This window comes from Papilio polytes, unplaced genomic scaffold, assembly GCF_000836215.1.
Source record: "Papilio polytes unplaced genomic scaffold, Ppol_1.0 DF823731.1, whole genome shotgun sequence".
NCBI lineage: Eukaryota > Metazoa > Arthropoda > Insecta > Lepidoptera > Papilionidae > Papilio > Papilio polytes.
In genome coordinates this window covers 1,478,110-1,498,353 of record NW_013525473.1, presented here as the reverse complement: position 1 = coordinate 1,498,353, position 20,244 = coordinate 1,478,110, and the positions used below count along the sequence as shown (strand labels likewise).

Genomic DNA, 20,244 nt, shown 5'->3' with positions numbered 1-20,244 from the left:
TAACTGCACAGTAATAAATATATCTAATAGGAGTTTTACGTCAAGACTTGAGTATACAAAAATAATACATCTAACATTTAACATTTCACTTAAGTACAAATTCATTGTCAATAAATAAATAGAACGGCACATTTAAAGTTTTTTTTTTTAAATCTAGAATTCTATCATGTAATAATAAACATGATTTTAAGGCAACACGATTTTATACAATATAAAGCTATGCGTATACAAAATTACATACGTATTACGTTATTCTTTTTTTTTACATTTATTACATGGCCAAAGGAGGAGTTAACATTTGGAGTAAGTTTCTATATATTTAGAACATGGACAGATTGCATATAAAAACACTTATTTTTAATATAAACTGTTATCAAACGGAATTTATACCGTTAAAATTACTGTAGTTTTAGTAATATTTGATATTTTGTATATGTTAAACTCTAAACAACTATTTTGCTACAAAATACAGCTAAAATAAACCAAGACTTTTGTAATAAATTCATATAGGAACACTGTCTTCAGTTCAAGATCATTTTGACGATCACTGGCTGATTTAATACTTGACGAGGAAAATGTTTACATTTGTTAAGTATAATAATTATGGCCACAAATTACAAGCAAGGTACATATAGCTTTTATAATATTTAGGACCTGTCCCACCACTGGCTGATAGACGCTCAGATAGCTAAAAAATGATGTCACTGTCAGCTAAGGGAAACAAATCCGATATTTCAATCACATATTTTAGACGTTGGATTGTTATCAGACAATATACAATTTGGTGGGACAGGGCCTTATTCAGTCAAATTGCAAAACTTTAAACTATCGGTTGATAATGTTTATCAGACGAAGTCCAAAATAATTGTTTAAAACTGGTTTATTATCTATAATATTATGTATTTTATACTATTGTTTCAATAAATTGTTATACCTTATAATTATTGGCACTTAAGTCACTTAATACATTTACAACATTTCTTTTACTGTGTCAGTTTAAATTTACAATTTCGAAACGAACTACTCTTCAACAGTATTCATTACTTCAGAAAAACTCAAATCTCCTCGAATGCATTTCTAACTATATACGAATAAATAAATGACATCTTAAAGTAAAAGTAAAGAAGTAATAAATAAAAATATTATTAATAAAAGAAAGTAGAAAATAAAGCAGAATAAGTTAAATGTATGTTACATCGAAGCAATCTTCACATCGTCATTTTTTAAATAGATAACTAGCCTACAATAATAACAATAAATAAAATCTTAAGGCACTGTATTAGGTACCAAGATCACAATTTCATTATATTTTACACATGTAGAATGTTAGTACGTAAAAGATTAGAGGCATGGAATGTCTAGTTACAATCGTAGAACACGGACACGAGTAAACTTTAGTGTCAAGAGAGAAATAAGATATAATCAGAGCCACTTAAGTAAGATAAACAATATTAAATAGTATCATACAACTATACTTATAAACAAAACATAAGCGCATACATTTAAGTATTTCTGCATTGTGCAGAATAACAACACCGACACAATTTACAAATATACGAAAGTCAACTGCAATCCGCAAAAATATGTCTCTTACACTACTTCATAAATACAATTTCAATGGGTTAATACGATAAACGTAGTCGAGGCGTCCTATGCAGCAGACTAATAATTGCATTATTGAGAGCCTATTTACACATTCAGTTCGCGTCGTATTTACACTTGGATACTATTTACATAATCCGTCAAAGGCACGTCCCGCGCGCAATATATTGTTTTAAACGGTCGCCGCACTGGCACGTCACTAACGATATTTATATGTTGAAGGCAAGACGTAATCTCCAAAGGAGTACAGAGCGTTGGCGTACCAATGTACGCCGCGCGGCATCTCTTCGGATTTGCTCCAACTGGCCATCCATCGCAGGGGCGCCATCGCGGCGTGTGCTAGCGAATGACTGCTGACGAGTGCATAACACGACGCCAAAGCATCATCAACTATGATAGTGCCCGCTTTAGTGAGGGGCGCGAACACTCCCCGTCTCTTCACCATTTTCGTGTGAACCACCCTTGACGGTCTCATCACACTTCCCGTTCCCCTCGTGAGTAGAACGTCGCCTAGTTTAATGTTAACGGCAAAGGACTCTCGCCAGCCGTCTGCGGCCGCTAGCAGCAACAGATGCGATGGTGTCGTGGTTATGGTCACACCATTTTCGGCAGTAATTTCCATAAACTGCCTCGTTGCGTTTGGATCTCGATCTATAAACGTCAAGACCTGGAAATGAAAATACGTTTGATTTTAGTAACGTAGTCAAACTCTGTAAGATGTTTTAATCAATAGCATGGTAAATATCGATGAGGATATCTGGGATGTAAATTTCACTCTTTTTTATCTACTATTTTGTCTAAAAAGGCTACCGACTCATTTATCATTTGTTCCATAATACAAGCTTCTAACGTACAATCACTCTTAGCAACAACCTTTCGATACCAGATTGAACTGACCTCTGAATATATCATCTTGCCGTCGTCTGCCGCGGCGAGCACGCGGTCTCCTTTCTTGAGAGAGTCGATGTCTCGCGGCCCGCTCTCCGTGTACACAATCGCGCCAGAGGGAAAGCACCCGGCGCCTGTACCCACTGACGATTCTGAAATTATAACGACGGTAAATTAGAACAAATATTAATACACCATACAAAGAGAACAGTTAATTTGAAAAGAGTGTATTTCATAGTAAATTTTTAATTAAATCCTTTCTTTCTTATAATTGATCAACACACTACACTTTGATCACTACAATTTGATCAAACATTAAACAATATTTTATATGTCGTTTATGTTTCGAATAAAAAGAATCGTCTCTACAATTTAAAAATACTTCAAGAAAGTCTATTTTTTTCATATTTTCTCTGTAGAGTTCTTTGTTACAATATCAATCAGGTTTAGGACTTATTTAAATAAAACCCTGCGTTGTTTAATAATAAATTAGTCCGATGCAGTTCAATCCATTTAAGGAATAACGAGATTCCTCAACATTCGTAATTAAAATCCGATAAGATACGAAACAAAAGGGTAACGACGAAACCGAAGAGAAGGCTTTCTTGTCCGCGCGGGTTATCTGCGTTCAGCTTAACAGGAATTTGTTTCATACAGGTAAACCCTTTGTTACACTCGCTCCGAGTCCGACAACCTTTACTTGCTAGTAATTCATTTAAAAAAACATTCAAAGAATTCCTTAATCACATCCCCAAACAACTTTTTAACGTGTCAAAAGAAAAAATCAATCCGTTTTGTTAATTCTTTAAGGCCATTGTTCGCAAAAAATCTACGAAAGTCAAAGTAAAACTATATATAGGTGAGCTGTATTTGTTTATTATCTAATAGTATTTATTTAAATCCTTATCCTGCTTATGTTACCTGTCCGTAATCTGCATGTTACAAAAAAATGTGTATTTACGTGCGAATAAATGGTATGAGAAGATAAGTCGTGGGTCGTAAGCTGACGTATAGATGAGATGAAGAAAGGAGAGTGAAAAAGGAAAGTACAGTTGGGCGGCTAAAGAGAGTGCGGCGACGGTTGCCGTGGGCGGTACATTCACACGCACAAGTGCACCCGGAGGTGGCATTGCAAGACCCGAGTTTGCGCGGGCTCGTTAAATTTTGATTTGTTGTGAAACCGAGCGATAAATTCGGCGGATCCCGGTCATTGTGAGCGGCGGCCGGCGGCTCGCATTACACAATAACACAAATTAGATTTCGTTCAAAGTCAAGCTCTCGCTGTCCGCATTTTGTTTGTTGTCGACTGAGCATATCATACGAATCATTGAATAGCAGTCGGCCACCTTTGCTTTTTTGCAAACCTTAATACCTCTTAAAATGGCTTTTAAATGTATTTGTTGCGCTTATTCCGCAGCCGTTTCCTGTACATGGAATTTCATTGATCGATTATTTACATGTACAAGTTATATGCTTATGTTAATTGTTTGATGTATGTATGTTTAAGTAAATAGCTATTAATTGAGCAAACACAGCTAATGATGTACATATTTAAAAGGTTACCAAATCATCAATGTGATAAAGCACATATTATTAAAAAACGAGTTCTCGAAATTACAACATTGTCCTAACTCTAATACCTTGCATGTATAATCTTATTATTACAAGTAATACGACCTCTTTTATTCAACAATAAAGGAAACGGTTAGGCATTGCCTAAGGTATTTGATTCTGCAAGATTTTGCGGATAAGATATACGATTAGGAAGGTGGAGGTTATCGATATTCGCGGTCCTGACCTCAGCCGTGAGCACTAATTCGAGGCCCCGAGACCAGTCGTTGTACAATTATGCGGCGTGACGTAAGTGAAGTTAGGCTGAAGATGCGACGATAAGCGGCGCGGGCGCGGGCGCGGGCAGGCTGCGCAGGCGATGGCGCGGGGCGTGCGCGGGGTGCGCGGGGCGGGCGACGCGCACGCAGCCGAGTGGCCGCGCAGACCCCGCCCCGAGAGGACCACCGGGCGCGCTAGGCGGCGCTCGACCGCCTCGCCGCACGACCAGCCCGGCGCAGCGCAACATGCCCGTGCCCTGCCGTGCCCACATCACACACACTCCTCATACTTCGATTCTATTCATGCCATCACTAAATGTGACCTACATCCTGGTACCATCTAGTGCTGATATAATTAATAATAATAAAATTATATAACAGACTGTTACAAATACGTTTGATGCTTATATGAAGCAATTGAAAAGTACGAATCTCAAAAAAATACGCAGTCAAGAAATATTAAAAAAATATTTAATTATCATAACTTATAATAAACAAACGAGAGATGACGAATTTTGATAAAGTGCATTATTGTGATCACGTTTGACTTATTCTTATTTATAGTCTTTTTGATACAGCTTTAATCCGCATTTATTACGTTCCTTCGCCTTTTTGGAGGTTATTTAACGAACTATAACAATCTTGATGGTTGCAACGTATCGAATAAAATGAGCCGTATATGCCGATAACAATGTAAGATCTCGCCTTAAGCGGTCTATATATCTATGTGATTTATATCGTATGGAATAGCAATTAGTCGGCCCGGCCGCGTGGCCATGCAAATGCCAAACCATCGGTTATGATTCATGCGGCCGGCCCGGAGTATCATCATATACCAAGTTAAAAACCTACCGATACTTTTATTTAAATGCAATATATAAAAAGAACATGTCAGTTTTAACCCAACAGAAACTGGAATTTTACTACGTAGCCGAGAGCGACGAAATCTATTTTTGGTAATCATTTATTGTTATATCTAACAACTAACAAATAATATAGTTTTTACTATGTTATAAATCGCTAATAAGGCTGTATAAAAATTGATGTTTTTTTTTAGATTCTAGGCAACTGGTATTTAAAAAGGAACAACAAAATTTAACGAGGTAAAGCTTCTCGGGTTCGCTTAAAAGTCATTGCTCAGTTGCAATAAGAATACGATCGGCCACGCGATGTACGATATGCCGCCCGCCGCCGCCGCCGCCGCCACCGCCACCGCCCCGCGACTCGTTTTCAAAATGATTTAAAGCACAAATAAGCGACATCAGCCCTTCTAATATAATATGTATTTATGTCTCATATTAACATAACTTACATACTCTAAACATTACAAGACGACATTTACGATATTGAATAAAAGATATCACTTACATGTCATTTCAGAATAGATGGACATGCAAATTATTGCGAAATATTTTCATAAATGCACATTGTAATGTCAAACAGAAAAGCTGTTATAAAATGTAGCAATGCCAGTAATCGTTACGTTACCTATTTTATGTTTAAATCTACAAGATAAAATAAATAGTTAATAATAAAATTTACGCGTCTTTTCGAGTAAGATAATTATTTGTGCTTTGCCGTGTGCTTTAGATTTATACATTATTTTTTAGTGTGTGTGTGTAATGGAGTACAAAATTATACAAATAAATGATACCCTATAAAGAAGCCACGCATGACTTAAAGCAAATCTAAATTATTTGAATTCACTTAAAAGTCAATTTTCTTTATTTCTGCCAGTAAATATTTAACATCTGAAAAACTATAAGCTTCTCTTCAACGAATTATTTGTTTTGTGATGAACTCTAAAAGTTTAAAGTAAGTTTTATTGTCAAATATAAATTGAAACTTTACCACCCTTTTTTCTAATGTGTTTTTCATCCATAGTAGTTAATTAAAACTATTGCCTTAGTCGACGTAGTCGATTTATTTAATCATAAAATTGGCCAGTAATAAAGCAAATATTGATGCGAGTTCACACATTAATACAAGTTGAACGGTATGAATGTGAAAAAGGGTGAATTTGTGAGAACGTTGCGGGAGCAAACCGCAACCTTCCGGGATGTGGCGTGTCGAGTGTCGAGACAACGGCGCAGGCTTTCGCACGCATGCCCCGAGCGCGCTCGTCCGCTCACTAACTCCTCTACTTGTTTTTTTTTTATTAATCTGTGATCGCTTTTAACGACCTTCATAGCTCAGACAGAATATTAACGATCCACTCCGAAAATGTATGTTTATACACTTTGCTTAACAACACAAACATAACGTTCTATTTAAGGTTGTTTTGTTGTTTACACCTTGGATTATTTCACATCATTTAACATTGTTTTTTTTTTATAGTAGTGGTAATTTGACAATTACATGTTAAACGAACTTTTCCTTCCGAGAGAATAACAAAATTACAAGAGAATGCATTAATTCTGCAACTACAAATAACCTGGGATTATAAGAAATATTTAATATCTATCAAATCGCATCCCAAGATTTAAGCAATTCCTTATTTTCTATCTTTATCTAGGTATCTGTTTATGTTTGTCGGCATTCTATTGCCTGCATATTTAATGGCACAAACCACAAATTTATATTTTAGTTATTCTTTTACTTGCTTTTATAAAGTGCAGTTCTTTGAGTGTTTTTAAAATAACCTTTTTTATTAAGTATGTGATTTCAGTATTACCATTATTAAAATATTCTCAAATGTAGAAAATAACTCTTTAACAAAATTATAAGTTTAATATAAATGTGTAACTAATAAGTAAATGACGTGTTGTGGAGGTATAACATTAAATGGAACATTTATAAAGGAAAGATGGTCTAGCTCGTGACCTGCCTCATACAACGTCAGTCACGCCCCATTTATCCGCGCCTCCTCCGTGTAAAGCAACCTTTACTGCCTGTCACATTGTTCCTATTCCTCGAATTACATTTTTACTACATTTAAATACAAAGACAATCGTTCAACTTTAACATTTTATAGCTTTCTGCTTTTATAATCTCGATTTTTTCTAAAGAGTAAACTTTAAATTGACTTAGAAGATTTTAAAAACATCTCACGTTTTTAATTACTCGCTTTTTTTACTTTTTAAAATTATATCTGAATTTTTTTTAAACTTCATGCGACACGTAAAACGGAACGCGTTGATGTCTTTAAAACTGAACTGATGAACTGTGATATTTGCTACGGATATAAAACAAGTCAAGCAAGGATTAAATATAACACGTATTAAATTAAAAAATAAAATCTTAATTCACTATTAATGATACGCTGTTTGTTTTTTTACAATTTATATGATCACTTTGCCTTTGAAAAATCCCGTCGCTCTATTAAATCGTATACAAAACGAAATAATCAAGACCGACCAATAAAAATCAATTAATTCAAACCTGTATAAAAAAGCTCGCCATTTTATTGGTGGCATGATGATCGAGTGCGATAGTTTAATTTGATATAGTGAGCGTCAGCCCAGCGCCGATGTTTACGGAATCTTATCTACAAAGCCGAACGATTTGTGACACTTGACATTAACAGCTCCCCTCTGATGTACCCGACACATGAATGCACTTTTCATCTGATTTTTAATTAAATAATGATTTATCTCTAGCAAATAACAGGAATATAATTTAATCATGTCTACGATTTGATTAATTATGTAGATGACGGAAATTGGAAATTTAATAGATTTATTAATTTAACTTTATAATTCATTTGCTTTCAAATGTCCGTTTGACGATGTCTAAAAAAATTGTTTGGATATCCATAATTCAAAATGGCGGTGTTCAAGTGACGGAGTAACGACTTAACTTCGTCTAAATACGCTTTTAATAGAAATCGATAAAGGATCAGAGCTGTTGAGAGTTATTATGATACATATGGTGTCAGGAAACGTTTTTCACGTATAATTGTTACTATTCAAAAGTATGTGAGAGAGTGCATTTGATAGGATGTATAATGTCGTGCATGCCGCATCCTTGACACCGCGAGCCGCGACCGCAACGCACAAAGGTCATTAATTATTTATGAGTTCCAAATTATTACTAAAACGTCCCCCGATTGAACTAAACGTCGGAATAAATGAATAAACATCGAAACAAATTGACTGCGACCGATCCGAAGGACTATCAGTGGCTGAGCTTTTGAAACAATGAAGGACTTTTTGTCTTTTTTCAATGATAAATGGCCGTTTAAGAGCCCCCTCGCTATGTTTTACCCGAAACCTTTAAACGTTAAATATCCACTTCGATTTGACAATGATATAAGAGTATTGGGCGTTTTTTTTGTATTTGTTTTCTTTGGTTTTAGAATGATAATCGTCTACTACACAATTAGACGTACTTAGTTGTATTAACGTGTTTTTATCTAGTTGGGTTTTTCACAAATCAATGCGTTTATGATATTCAGCACGTAAGCAACATGCAGAAGTAATAGTGATCATATGTCATGTCAACAAACATATTTAAGTTAGTGTTAAAGTTGTTACAAATTACTTACGCTAATTTAGCCTAAGTTTAGTGTAGATATGTTTATGTAATGAATTAGTTAATCACAACAAGTGGGAGCACATAGCTCCACGCAAACGTCGGGGTTTCGCTTTCATCGGCGATTGGTAATCAGCTCAGTTAATTGGAACTATGAGCGTCAGAATGCCATCATGGACTCTAACGTGTACATACATATAGAGGCTCGTTTCTCTCGACGTTATGCTCTATACATAACTATAAGCCATTGAATCACCGGTGTAATTATAGAAGTGGGGGATTGGCTGCGATGCGGCGATGTGCGAGGGAGAGAGTGGTCTTTGTACTGCGGCCGGGAGCGAGAGGGATGATAACAAGAGGCTCGTTCGTCCGTTTGATCGACACCGCCGGCGCGCGGGCGCGGGAACTGTCCGAGGTGCATTCTTGTAACTCTCAACTATATATTTGGCCCGTCCCGTAGACAGTTAATTATGTACCGAAATTATAAAAAAAGGGAGATAAAAAATTGAGATCCGTAAATGTCCTTTTTTAAAGTTGATATTATATGACTTGACATTTATAGGCCATCATATTCAAAATTTTTAGTGTTTATATTGAACCAGCAATTTAAATAAGATTCAATAAAGTTTCATTTGAGTAAGTATTGTTTAAGTTTTTGACAAGATTTTTTTTTATTTAAAAATAACATTGGACTATATTTAACAAAGTAATCATAACAAATTCCATACGGAGTATAAGCTAAGTAGCCGGCGAGGCCCATGCGTCATGCTAAAGATTTAAACGCATATCTTAGGTCAACAATTCTAGATATTTGTTTGCGAGAGTTAAACATCAAGTATAAAACATTATCTTGCATATTCTCTATCGCCTTTTATTTCATTTTATTTAATAACTAGGTTATCAACGTACAAAATTCAAATACTTGTGGCGCAGGTTGCAAATATAACTATCTCAAGAAGTATTTAAAATATATTGTTAGTACGTACCTGTTTTAACAGAACAGTGTATGTAGGAGCGACTCTCATAGTAGACCCAGTCGAAGCCGGCTTCGACGGCGAGTCGCGCCAACATGCCGTACTTGCTGCTGTCGCGGTCGCTGGTCGTGAGATCCACGGCTCGCCCCTCGTAGTGCAGCGAATGCTCCTGGTGTGAATTCTCCTCATCCCAGCCTTCGATCACCCGCAGCCGCACGCCCGGCCACTGGTTCATCACGCTTATAGCCAGCGTGTTCAGCTTCTCTTTGCAACGCTGAAAACGTAATTTTGTTCATGTTAATTTATAAACTCTAAGTTGAAATATTATTATTACGAGCTAACTACATTCAACATTGAAGTAACAATAATAAGAAAGTGATAAACTTTGAATACACTATTTAATTTTATTTGACGTCTTGATAGTTATTAAACAAGACGGCGATATTGATAGATTCACACGTGAAATGTTTATGTGGTATGTCTACAGAGTCTATTATTGTTTTCAATATCATTATTAAAACAATGATTGGTAAATTACGGATAGCATTACATTGTACAAGCAAATTCAATGACATGCAATGGGTTTTCAGGAAACAATTCCACAGTAAAGCGCGAATCTTTTTGTTTGCACATCCTAAAGAAAATACCAATAGACGTGTTAACAAATAGACAAACGCCGCCGCCGCTGAGGGGCGCCGGGGTCGGTGCGGGGGCGCGGGATGTCGAGCGTTTTGTCGTCGAAGAATAAATCAAATTAAAACACGCCGCACAAAGGAATCGACACGATGCCATTTGTGAAATAACTTTGTGGAGCAAATAAAGGCAATGTCAAAATATTTATAAAGAAATGCGGACAATGCGCCACGCACCGCACGCTAGCTTTGTGTCCCCATGTCAACTCACTCTATGCAGATTCTCTGTGAAAAAATTCGAGAGATTGACGTAACGAATCGAACCGATGGGCGTCCCGCTTAGATGACTCGCTCGCTCGCATTCAAAGTAACAGATATTTTGAAGCACCGTACATAATTATTTCTACGAATGTCTTAAAGTAATAAAGAGTTGGTAAAATCATCGTTTCCGTCCAATATGTACAACAATAGTTCGGATGGTAATTCCATATGTCTAAACTCACGCGTAATATATCATTACATGAATGCATTAGATTCGCTTGATCTGTTCAAAAAACTGTTAACTTTAGAGTTAAGTGGCGTTTATTTATAAAGAAATCTCAGTTTCTAAGGTAATTATTGTAAATCATATCAGTTAATTATGATCTAAACGTTTGCTACATACTTTCTCGCTTCTAACACAGTAAAATTTTATATTGCATATGAATTTATTTACCCAAATTAGAAAACAGAGTTTATTTTGACTAACAGAAGAGTTGGCTGAAAGAGATAGAATTAAATTAAATGTTTTAGTAAACGAGTTGTGTTGACAGGTAGACGAGAGAGGCAAGGTGCGGCGAGGCAGGGCGAGGCACTGCCGCAGCACGGGATGCTCAATGTTTACTTCCCCGCGGTCATCTCGGCCCGCACTAAAACAATCGAATGCTAAATGTATACTCAAACACTTCGTGCACTTTAACGTGGGAACACGACGGTGGCGCAATTAGCCTCTCGCGCCGCACCACCATCCAAATCGTTGCTTTCACATTTTTTACTATTAACATAGCAATAGAAACATTTATAATTAAAGTTTGTTCGTTCCTAAAAATATTTTAAGGTTTATTTTTCTTGTCTGTCTGTTATGAGAAGAATTGCATCCAAAGTGATTATAATATAATTTTGATATGCGCTAGCGGTATGCAAGCGAAGCTGGATCTGGTAAGAAGAAGCGACGAGACGTTCCCGGCGGGCCATTATAAATTCATTATGCATATTTTTAGTAAACAAGCTGTCGATCACAATGCTCCGGCACGGCGGGACGCCTGCCTCTGACACCTCTCCAGCCCGCCTCGCCTCGTGTACCCACGTATCCTAAAACCACGATCGCCTTCGCCTCGGAATGCAACTACACCCAATGAGCATTCGACAATAAACGAGTTTTTATCACGGGCACGATTAATGAAATATATATTCGCATATTATCGAATTACACCACATCGAAATCTCAAATTCGACTACATTGATTAACTAAAAAAAAAAACGTAACGAGCGTATCGAATACCTAAGGTCAAGATTTGTAGTGAAACGCCAGGCTACCTGAACCGGTGGCGAGGCACCAGCGGTCGCATAATGAAGGCCGCCTGATGGAATTGAGGCAAAAATCGAATAAAAACTTAAAGGATCATCGCACTGAAGCAGCGGGTGCGGTAACGTGAGAACATGAGCCGCGCTCTTCGACTTCACGCGAGCCTCTCATGTTACCGAGTTAGGAGTTCGCCGAGCTCGACACATCGGCACATTGGCCACTGACGACTCGATGCCACTCGGACGCTCGGCTCACATGTAAATAGAAGTAGGCGAGTAATGGCCGGCGATTGCCGACGCATCATTCGCCACCTTGCCGCAGCGTAGCCGCCGCTAATTTATAACCGCCTCCCTACGCGACCATAACAATATATTAGGATAATTAAATGGCTCTTTACATTCCTTAACACGTCGTTTTTTGTACAAGGCCAGCAGTCGAAAAGCACCGACCAATGCTGACTGGTTTCGATGTTACGTTTTTTGTTTTTGTAGAAACCACAACAAATAGTTTAAGGGCGCTTTTTTATAAGGTAGGTAGTCCATTCACATGGGTTAAGCGAACTTATGTTAGTCATTTGTAAGTTCTTTCCTCTCTCTTGTAAAATTAGTTCTATTATAAAACGTTTCTTAGAACTAACCATACCTTTCAGGGTGCAAATAGTTAAATTACTTTACATGCCTTTAGCTAAGACTTAATTGAAAACAATTGAGTGCTAATTAATAAACATTCAATTAGCTCGCCAGAGGATATTATTCATAAGCGTATGTTTACTAATAAATGAGCACATAGCAAACATTTGTCCACAGCAAGCGCGACATAGTGCGGACGGCGACGGTCGGACACATCATAAATATACATGTGAAGGGCGGATCACCTGTGTGAATGTTTATGTTCGAAGCACTTTAATGTTTGCTCACGAAAAATATCTCCCTTTGTTAACTCTACGCGGCTGTCGTCAGTTTTGGGCCACCGAGCTCATTTCTATTCTTATCAACGAACAAAATTAATTCAGTCAATATAGTCACTTTATCTAACACTTTTAAGGTATGTTATCGCTTTAAAGCTTACAACACATTAATAAACAATAATATACTTAGAAGGCTTTTAAGTTTTAAAAAAATCGTAGTGACAGATCATAAATTGAAAATTTACATTGATATTGACAGTTTATTTTTTATTTTGATAAAAATGAATTCGTTTTCAATATAGATAAAATGGTTTTTGATATACCAACCGAAACCAATATTTAAAAGTATGTTGAAAACATACTTGTTTTGCTAGCTATACATACAACAATTTTGACCTACTAAATTTTGACCTAAAAGAAGACTTTTCAGATAGTACAAATAACAATGATGTACACATGTTTGTATTAAATGGACGTGATGGGCATTATAAACAATCAATTATTCATCTAAACTCTATTATTTAATTTTGTATGATTTATTTACAAGAAATACATCTTGAATAGCAACAGGTGCAAATCCATTCATGTCTCGTTTGTCCCGATTGTTAGTAGTCTCGTATCCGATTTGTTAAGGTTGAATTCTCAATAACGTACAAAGCAAATTGTACTTAATACCTATGGGAAAGATGCGACCGTGTTATTTATATTATCGTGATCAGTAACGGGCAGCGGACAGCGAGCTGATACGAGGGTCAATGGCGGAGTCAATGAGAGCATGCCCACTAGTCGCGACGTGCAAGTCACGCCATGAGAAAAGGAATCCACGCTTCCGACATCGATCTTAGTATACCTTTGTTTATTTCTGTACAATTTATAATACAAAAGATGTCTGTTACAATATTGAAATGAACATTCGCGTGTTTAAAAACATAAAGGTGGAAAAATCACTAACGGACGCTACTTAATTTCAGAGTGGATACTTAACCGTTCCCGCGTAATTATACTTTTCGCGAAATCGCGTGCGAAGGCTATAAACATTACCCGTATGGTGCCAATTTACGGCGTCAACCCTCCGCGAGCCAATAACTCGAGCTGTTGCTGATCGATTTGCATCCGTAATTACGTCACTTTAAGCGAAACAGGTGATGAAAACGAGACAAGTATGTACGTGATCGTCGACGTCGTCGCCCGCCCCTCGCGGCCCAACCTGCTTTTATTTAACGCTCCTCCAAGAGGCTTTTTTAATTTGTTGCCAACGATGGTATCGTGCCAATGATCGTCATTAAGTAATCCATAAAAAATGCGCATTCACGATGCGCTCGCGTTGTCGTAATAAAATGACTTATTGATTTATCATTATATCAGAGGTTCATAAGTCGGGTTGTCGGTGCGAGTTTGTGCCGGGCCGGTGCGCGGTGCGCTAATCCCGGCCGTACGGTCTGCCGCGGCGCCGCGGTCGCAACCATCTCGCGCCTCGCCCTCGACGTCTCATCTTCTAAGAAAAATAAACTGTATTTGTTACAGCACTCTCGTAATCGCCGCTTTTATTGTTTATCCCTCGCCCCAAAGCGGAGTGATCGCATCGCCGTGGGCGTAAAGACAACAATCGCACGTATCACACTATACGTCCTCTTTTGCTGACGCTCCCGAAGAGGCTCTCGATAATATTTTATAAGACAAATAACCCGATAAAGATGTTTTGACGTGAACCCGTGTTCATCGCTCACACTAAAATGCGCCCAGTGAACACGTATAATAAAATATTTATTAAGGATATTTTGATTTCGGCCGGAAAAAGAATAAGACGGGTCTAATTTAGTGTCAACTTTATTGGTGGCGAGTGACGCGTGAAGGCTCGCGGTCGGGTGCGCGCGCGATGACAGGACTTAGCGGCGGACCTTACTTACATCCATTAGCATTGTTTTAAAGGATTAAAGTGACGTTTACGTGGGCTTTGTGGGGCAACGGCGACCTGCCGATCAACACGCATATTTTTATGACACATGCCTTTTTTGAGTCAACAAATTATCAGTGTGAAATGACTACCGGCTAAGGAGTTCGATAAGGTAATCCCGCTTTGGAATTGTTTCAAAATAGTTTTAAACCTTATAAAATAGATAGTTTTCGTTAGAAAATTTGATTTTAAACTTTATAGTAATTAAAATATTGTAATTGTAACTAACTATGCTTAGTTGTTCCCGTCACAACCAAAAGTCGATCTTTGCAAAGAACAGTATTTAAAGTTGTTTTAAATATTTTTCGTTTTAATCCGAGGCTTTAAAAACGCTTCTATATTTGTAAGGTGTATAAGCGTTTACAAAAATAATATCTAATCTTTTAAACGCAGCATTTGAGCGTCAAGTGTAGTCAAGTTGAGTTTGGCGACCGCGGCCGCGGCCGGTGTCGAGTTACACAAAAGGTTTTGTATTGTTTTCCGAACCCAAATCAAAACTGATATCTCTCAAGTAATTTGACGAAATCATTCGATGAGAGCCGAATCGTTTTTTCTTAAATCCCATCAATGATATTAAAAAAAATCATAGTAATTTAAACCGTATGCCATTCGAAATAAGGATGTTGATACATTTAGTTGATAGAAGATACACTAAGCAGTACTTAAAGGAAATATTAGTTTACAAGAGCTAACACGCTTCAAAGCGACTAGCGCGTTTTAAAGCGAAATGACACGAAACTGTGATGTGACAGTTTTGTTCGCATGGCTTAGTTTTAGGAATTTGGCAAAATATATAGTTAATTTACTTTAAATATTTGTCATTGAATAAATGAACGAAGTTGAAGTTAAGACATGAGTGTGGTAATTAAGAGTAAATAAGCCGTGTTTAGAAATCGACTAGAATAGCTTACTTTACTATTAACACAGCTTTCTACGTATTGTATTACGTGTAATTATTATAATTTTGTATTTGTGTGTTTGGCAATAAAGGCCATGGTAAGATTTAAAAGAATTTGCAAATCTAACAAAACATTACAACTAGGTTAATATATCAATAGGAAATCAGGTGCTATAACTCAACAAACGCTTCGTTTAGGGAAGTAGAAAATATATTTAGGAAGACAAACATTCCGACTGCAGTCCATCAGTTGAGAGGCCGATTATTTATATTGCTTATCTGTGAACAAAGCGAAACTCGGGTCGCTTCAGTCAGCCTGCCAGCCCTTTGTCCGTCGGAGGACGCCTCGCATTTGCCCGCAACAAACGTAACATTTTTACTTGAATTATTGCAACCATTCGTTAAAAATAGTCAAATATTCTCTATATATGTTATTAAGGAATTAGATTTTTTGTAAGAATTACGCTAGTTTTATAATGTGCTTTTTGTTTAACTCAACATTTTTCCTTGGTACAGTACTGGTAGCCTTAGTTTTGTAGATATGAAGCTATTTATCGTTGCCAACATTCAAATCTCTTTAAGCTGAATACAGTTGTTAAAAATAAACGAAGTGTCGGTTTAATTCAAAGCCTACATCATTAGCCAACAAGACTGATGACGCTCGAGTAAAAATAGTATTTTTTTAAGGCCTTAACGGTAGACGACATTTAGAACGGGTCGCGAATACCTCGGTGCGATCAAAGGCCTCGGACGAAAATTAATTATCAATTTGTCGTGGATGCCAGGAGGCGACATAAATCGATCGCACGTATCTCCCGCGGCCACATTAGCCACGCTCCAACACCAGATAAGGATAACAAATGCTCAGTTTAAGGTTATCTTAACATCGCGGACATGAGAGAGCTTTTTGCCACCGCGTCCCTCGCTCTGACCTTCTTTGTTTCCTTTTGCCTCGCCTTTGCCTGTGCATTGGCGATTAAATTAATTCGACGCTGCATTTTTTAAATTACCAAAATTAAATATTCACCTTTTTCGTAATTAAATGTAGCCTCAGTCTGTTTTGTAACTTAAAGTTACTTAATTATAGTCTATATTTATGAAGAAAAAAATAACAAACGCGTGTCGTTCCACCATATAATAGAGTACATATTTTACTATGAAGCGAACTTTTTATTAATTTCTCTATAAATATTTACAGATACTGTTAAATATAAACGTTTCACTTTAATTGTAGCCTACGTGCTCACCGATAATGCAAATTTTATGTCACTATATAATATCAAAAGTTGATACCGACGGCGATAAGTAGAACGCCATAAATATGCATGGCCTGTCTGTGGCGATTAACGCGCCACATCACAAGCTACATAAAATGTGCGTAAATTTATTTAGTAACCACAAAGGAGAGAGAAGAGATGTCCGTATACATCATGTTTATAAAATATTTTTGATTATTTTGACAGTACTTTATTTATTATATACCATATCAAATTTATGACATCTATAAAGAATAAAGTCTGAATCATCTGAAATACATTAGCTGATTTCAACAAGCAAAAATGCGCTCGGTTAGATCGTTTTAAAATGGCGTCCTTTTTCAGTGGATGCTAGTGTATAATTATCGAGACGCAGGCGTATGCGAAATTGGGGTCTCACCTCGCTCGGCGGCCATAAATAAAATAAAATGACTGGCATCGGTGGGAGGAACAGTGCACTAATGAATAATCTGGATGACCCAGACCTGCTCGCAGCGGGACTCCGGCCCCGGGCCCGCGAGCGCCCGCGAGCGCCCGCTCCCTTCACCTCCGTGCTATTGGTCGATACCGATCTTCGCATCATATTAACGATTATCTCTACCCGTTACACCACAAATTATCAACACAAACGCATAGCTTTTTTCACATGAAGGCCTCTTTTATACTGACACGTATACAAATGTTATTTACGAATATTATCTTCATTATATCAATATTATTGATCAATTACGGAGGAACCTTTTCATTCACCTCTCGTCCACGCGTCGTTTAAATTTATCATCCAAGAGGTCGGATTACACAATTGTAAATAAATGTTGAAAAATTACTCAACACGAAATACCAATTTGAATATGAATAGCTAGGCGCCATGTAGGCAGGTACACCGAAAAACCGGCCCAATATAATAATGGTAGACAAATGTCTCCCCGGAGCACACAATGCGCGGCTCACACTCGAATGCTTTACAACACATGCTAATTTAAAAGCCTGCTTCAATACACTGCAGTAAGCTTATGTATAATAGATCTTTGATTATGAAATCTGAATTGATAATGGATATTACACATCATTTATGTATTAAAAATAAGAATGCATCCTGTCCTGAAAGTAGACAGATGTAACAAAGTGGTTTCACGCCACCTCAATTGACTTACAAGTTTGTTCTATTTTATTTCAATAAGTTAACAGTATGTTTAACTTATAGACAGCACAATATACGATATCGAATAAGCATAATATCATTGTTTATGAAACACAAGGGCATAAAGTGTGCAGATAATACAAAGCCGATTAGAAGCGCTGTAAGGGAATATGTTTTGCTTCTATGTTTATTCTATTAGTGTCTTTTCTAGTGGGTGATCTATTGGTTGTCTATGGTCAAAGGAAGATGAAATGAGAGGCGCAACCAATCACTATTTATAGCATTCCTGTGAGTTAGAATTCTGAAAATAAATTCTGCGTATAACAAATACTATAATAGCGTTGGTGAAGATGTTAGTATTAAGTTTGTTAAAATACAGATCAGATTTTTCTTTACCGTCTTCACTAAAAGCATTAAGTAAAAGATAGTTTTAAAAATAATAATCAATACAACAACAGTAAAAAAATCTTTTAAAAATCCATTAATGTAAACAGATTTCAAAGCAATTAAATTAACTCAACCATTAACATTAAACAGAGCATCCTAACGACGATTTTCCGCAAATATGAGCGTCTGATAAGAAAAAAAAAATAATGTGTAAAGTTTTTACGAGGGTTAACAATCTCGAAACGGGTGACCAATGTCCTTACCCGGTGCGGTGAAATTCCGACAAAAATAGACCGTGTGTGTATCGTTATAAGAAAATGTCTGGGTAGGCCGCTCAGGTAGGCTGGGAGGCAGCTATTATTTAAATTAATTGGACATAAAACAACGATCGCCGAACACAAAAGCGTGTCGCCACGAATGTCGCATCGCTTCGCACTAAACAGATGACGCCCGCCTTGCTAATGCCTCGCTGTTAACACATAAATTTTGTTTAATCGTAATAGCGATATCTTAAATAATAAAATTAAAATGCCTGAATTCTTTGTACGGAACTTACTGTTAAGGATTATGTCCCTTTTTAATGCGTTTAAAAGCGTTGTCGGTGAATAAAAATTAGCTTAAATAACAACTTTGAATGTTACTTTACTCACTGTTGGATATTTTATTTAATGGGAGCATTTTAAGAGGTTATAACATGGATATTTTGATAACTAGTAACTTCTGACCAAGAGCTATCGGTTTTGTGATCGTTTTCAACAAGTCTATGAAGATAGCTCGCTTCTTTTGTCATTGGTAACTTGGTATTTTCGCAAAGGCCGAGTACCAGTATGAGTTATCTTCATAATATTACGTCTACTGGATACTTAAGTATAGATATTGCATACGAGTTGCGATCTTACCGCACTCGCCTCGCCCGGGTCCGTCGCACGATCTTTATCGTACATCGGCGTATCGACTTGACAATGCCAACTTTTGTGTGTTCGACACGATAATTTATTGCCAACAAACACTGCGTTTACAAACCGTAAAAGATAGCTATGTCATTTAAATATTGTGCATCGACACGCCCTTTTTAGGATTGCGGCAGTTTTTTATTCGCGTAGTTATCTGGATTGAATTGATGTTTTATTATCGAAAAATATTTGACTCTACAATATTTTAGTTTGTACCCAATATAAATCAAAATTTAAAACAGAATTAAAGGCCAGATAGAACATTCGATGAGACGAACATTTTAATCTTATTATTATACTAGGCCTGAAAATTTAAAAAAAATATCATAGTACCTTGATAATAAAAAGTCAAACGATAAATTTGAAAATAACAGGAACGAGAGAATATTAAAGGCATCGGATTTGCAACTTAATTATTTTATAGACGATGGAACCCATTCGATAGTACCTATCTGAATTGCAAAACCGGTGACTTCACATCATTATGTAGAAACTATTATTAATAATTTTTATTCAAATTAATTTACCAGGAAAACTGCTTCTATTGCAAGTGCATTTCAACTTTAACAAAAAAGGTTACGATTTCGAGATGTAAATCAAATTTTCAACAAAGCCTATTTTTTTATTTTGATTATTGTTTTCAGAACACCCTTTGTATGCAGTTTTTACACATGTGCTTTTGGTATCGGCAAATTATAAGGAAAATACGAAATTTTACACAACTGCGATAATTTTCAAGTTGCTAATTATATCTTGTATTATATAATCGATGGAATGATGTTGGGA

The 20,244-nt window shown here is 36.7% G+C and overlaps 1 protein-coding gene across 1 annotated transcript in view; it reads right to left on the bottom strand.

Annotated features, from left to right (window-relative positions):
• Positions 1–200: 200 nt before the first annotated feature.
• LOC106103744 (desert hedgehog protein B) overlaps positions 201–20,244 on the bottom strand; it is a gene marked incomplete at its 5' end in the record, with an annotated part of 37,278 nt that continues 17,234 nt past the window's right edge. The window contains 3 exons of the mRNA XM_013283597.1: positions 201–2,269; positions 2,500–2,642; positions 9,779–10,040. Coding sequence (XP_013139051.1) covers positions 1,802–2,269; positions 2,500–2,642; positions 9,779–10,040 — 873 coding nt within the window. The remainder of the gene's footprint in view (positions 2,270–2,499; positions 2,643–9,778; positions 10,041–20,244) is intronic.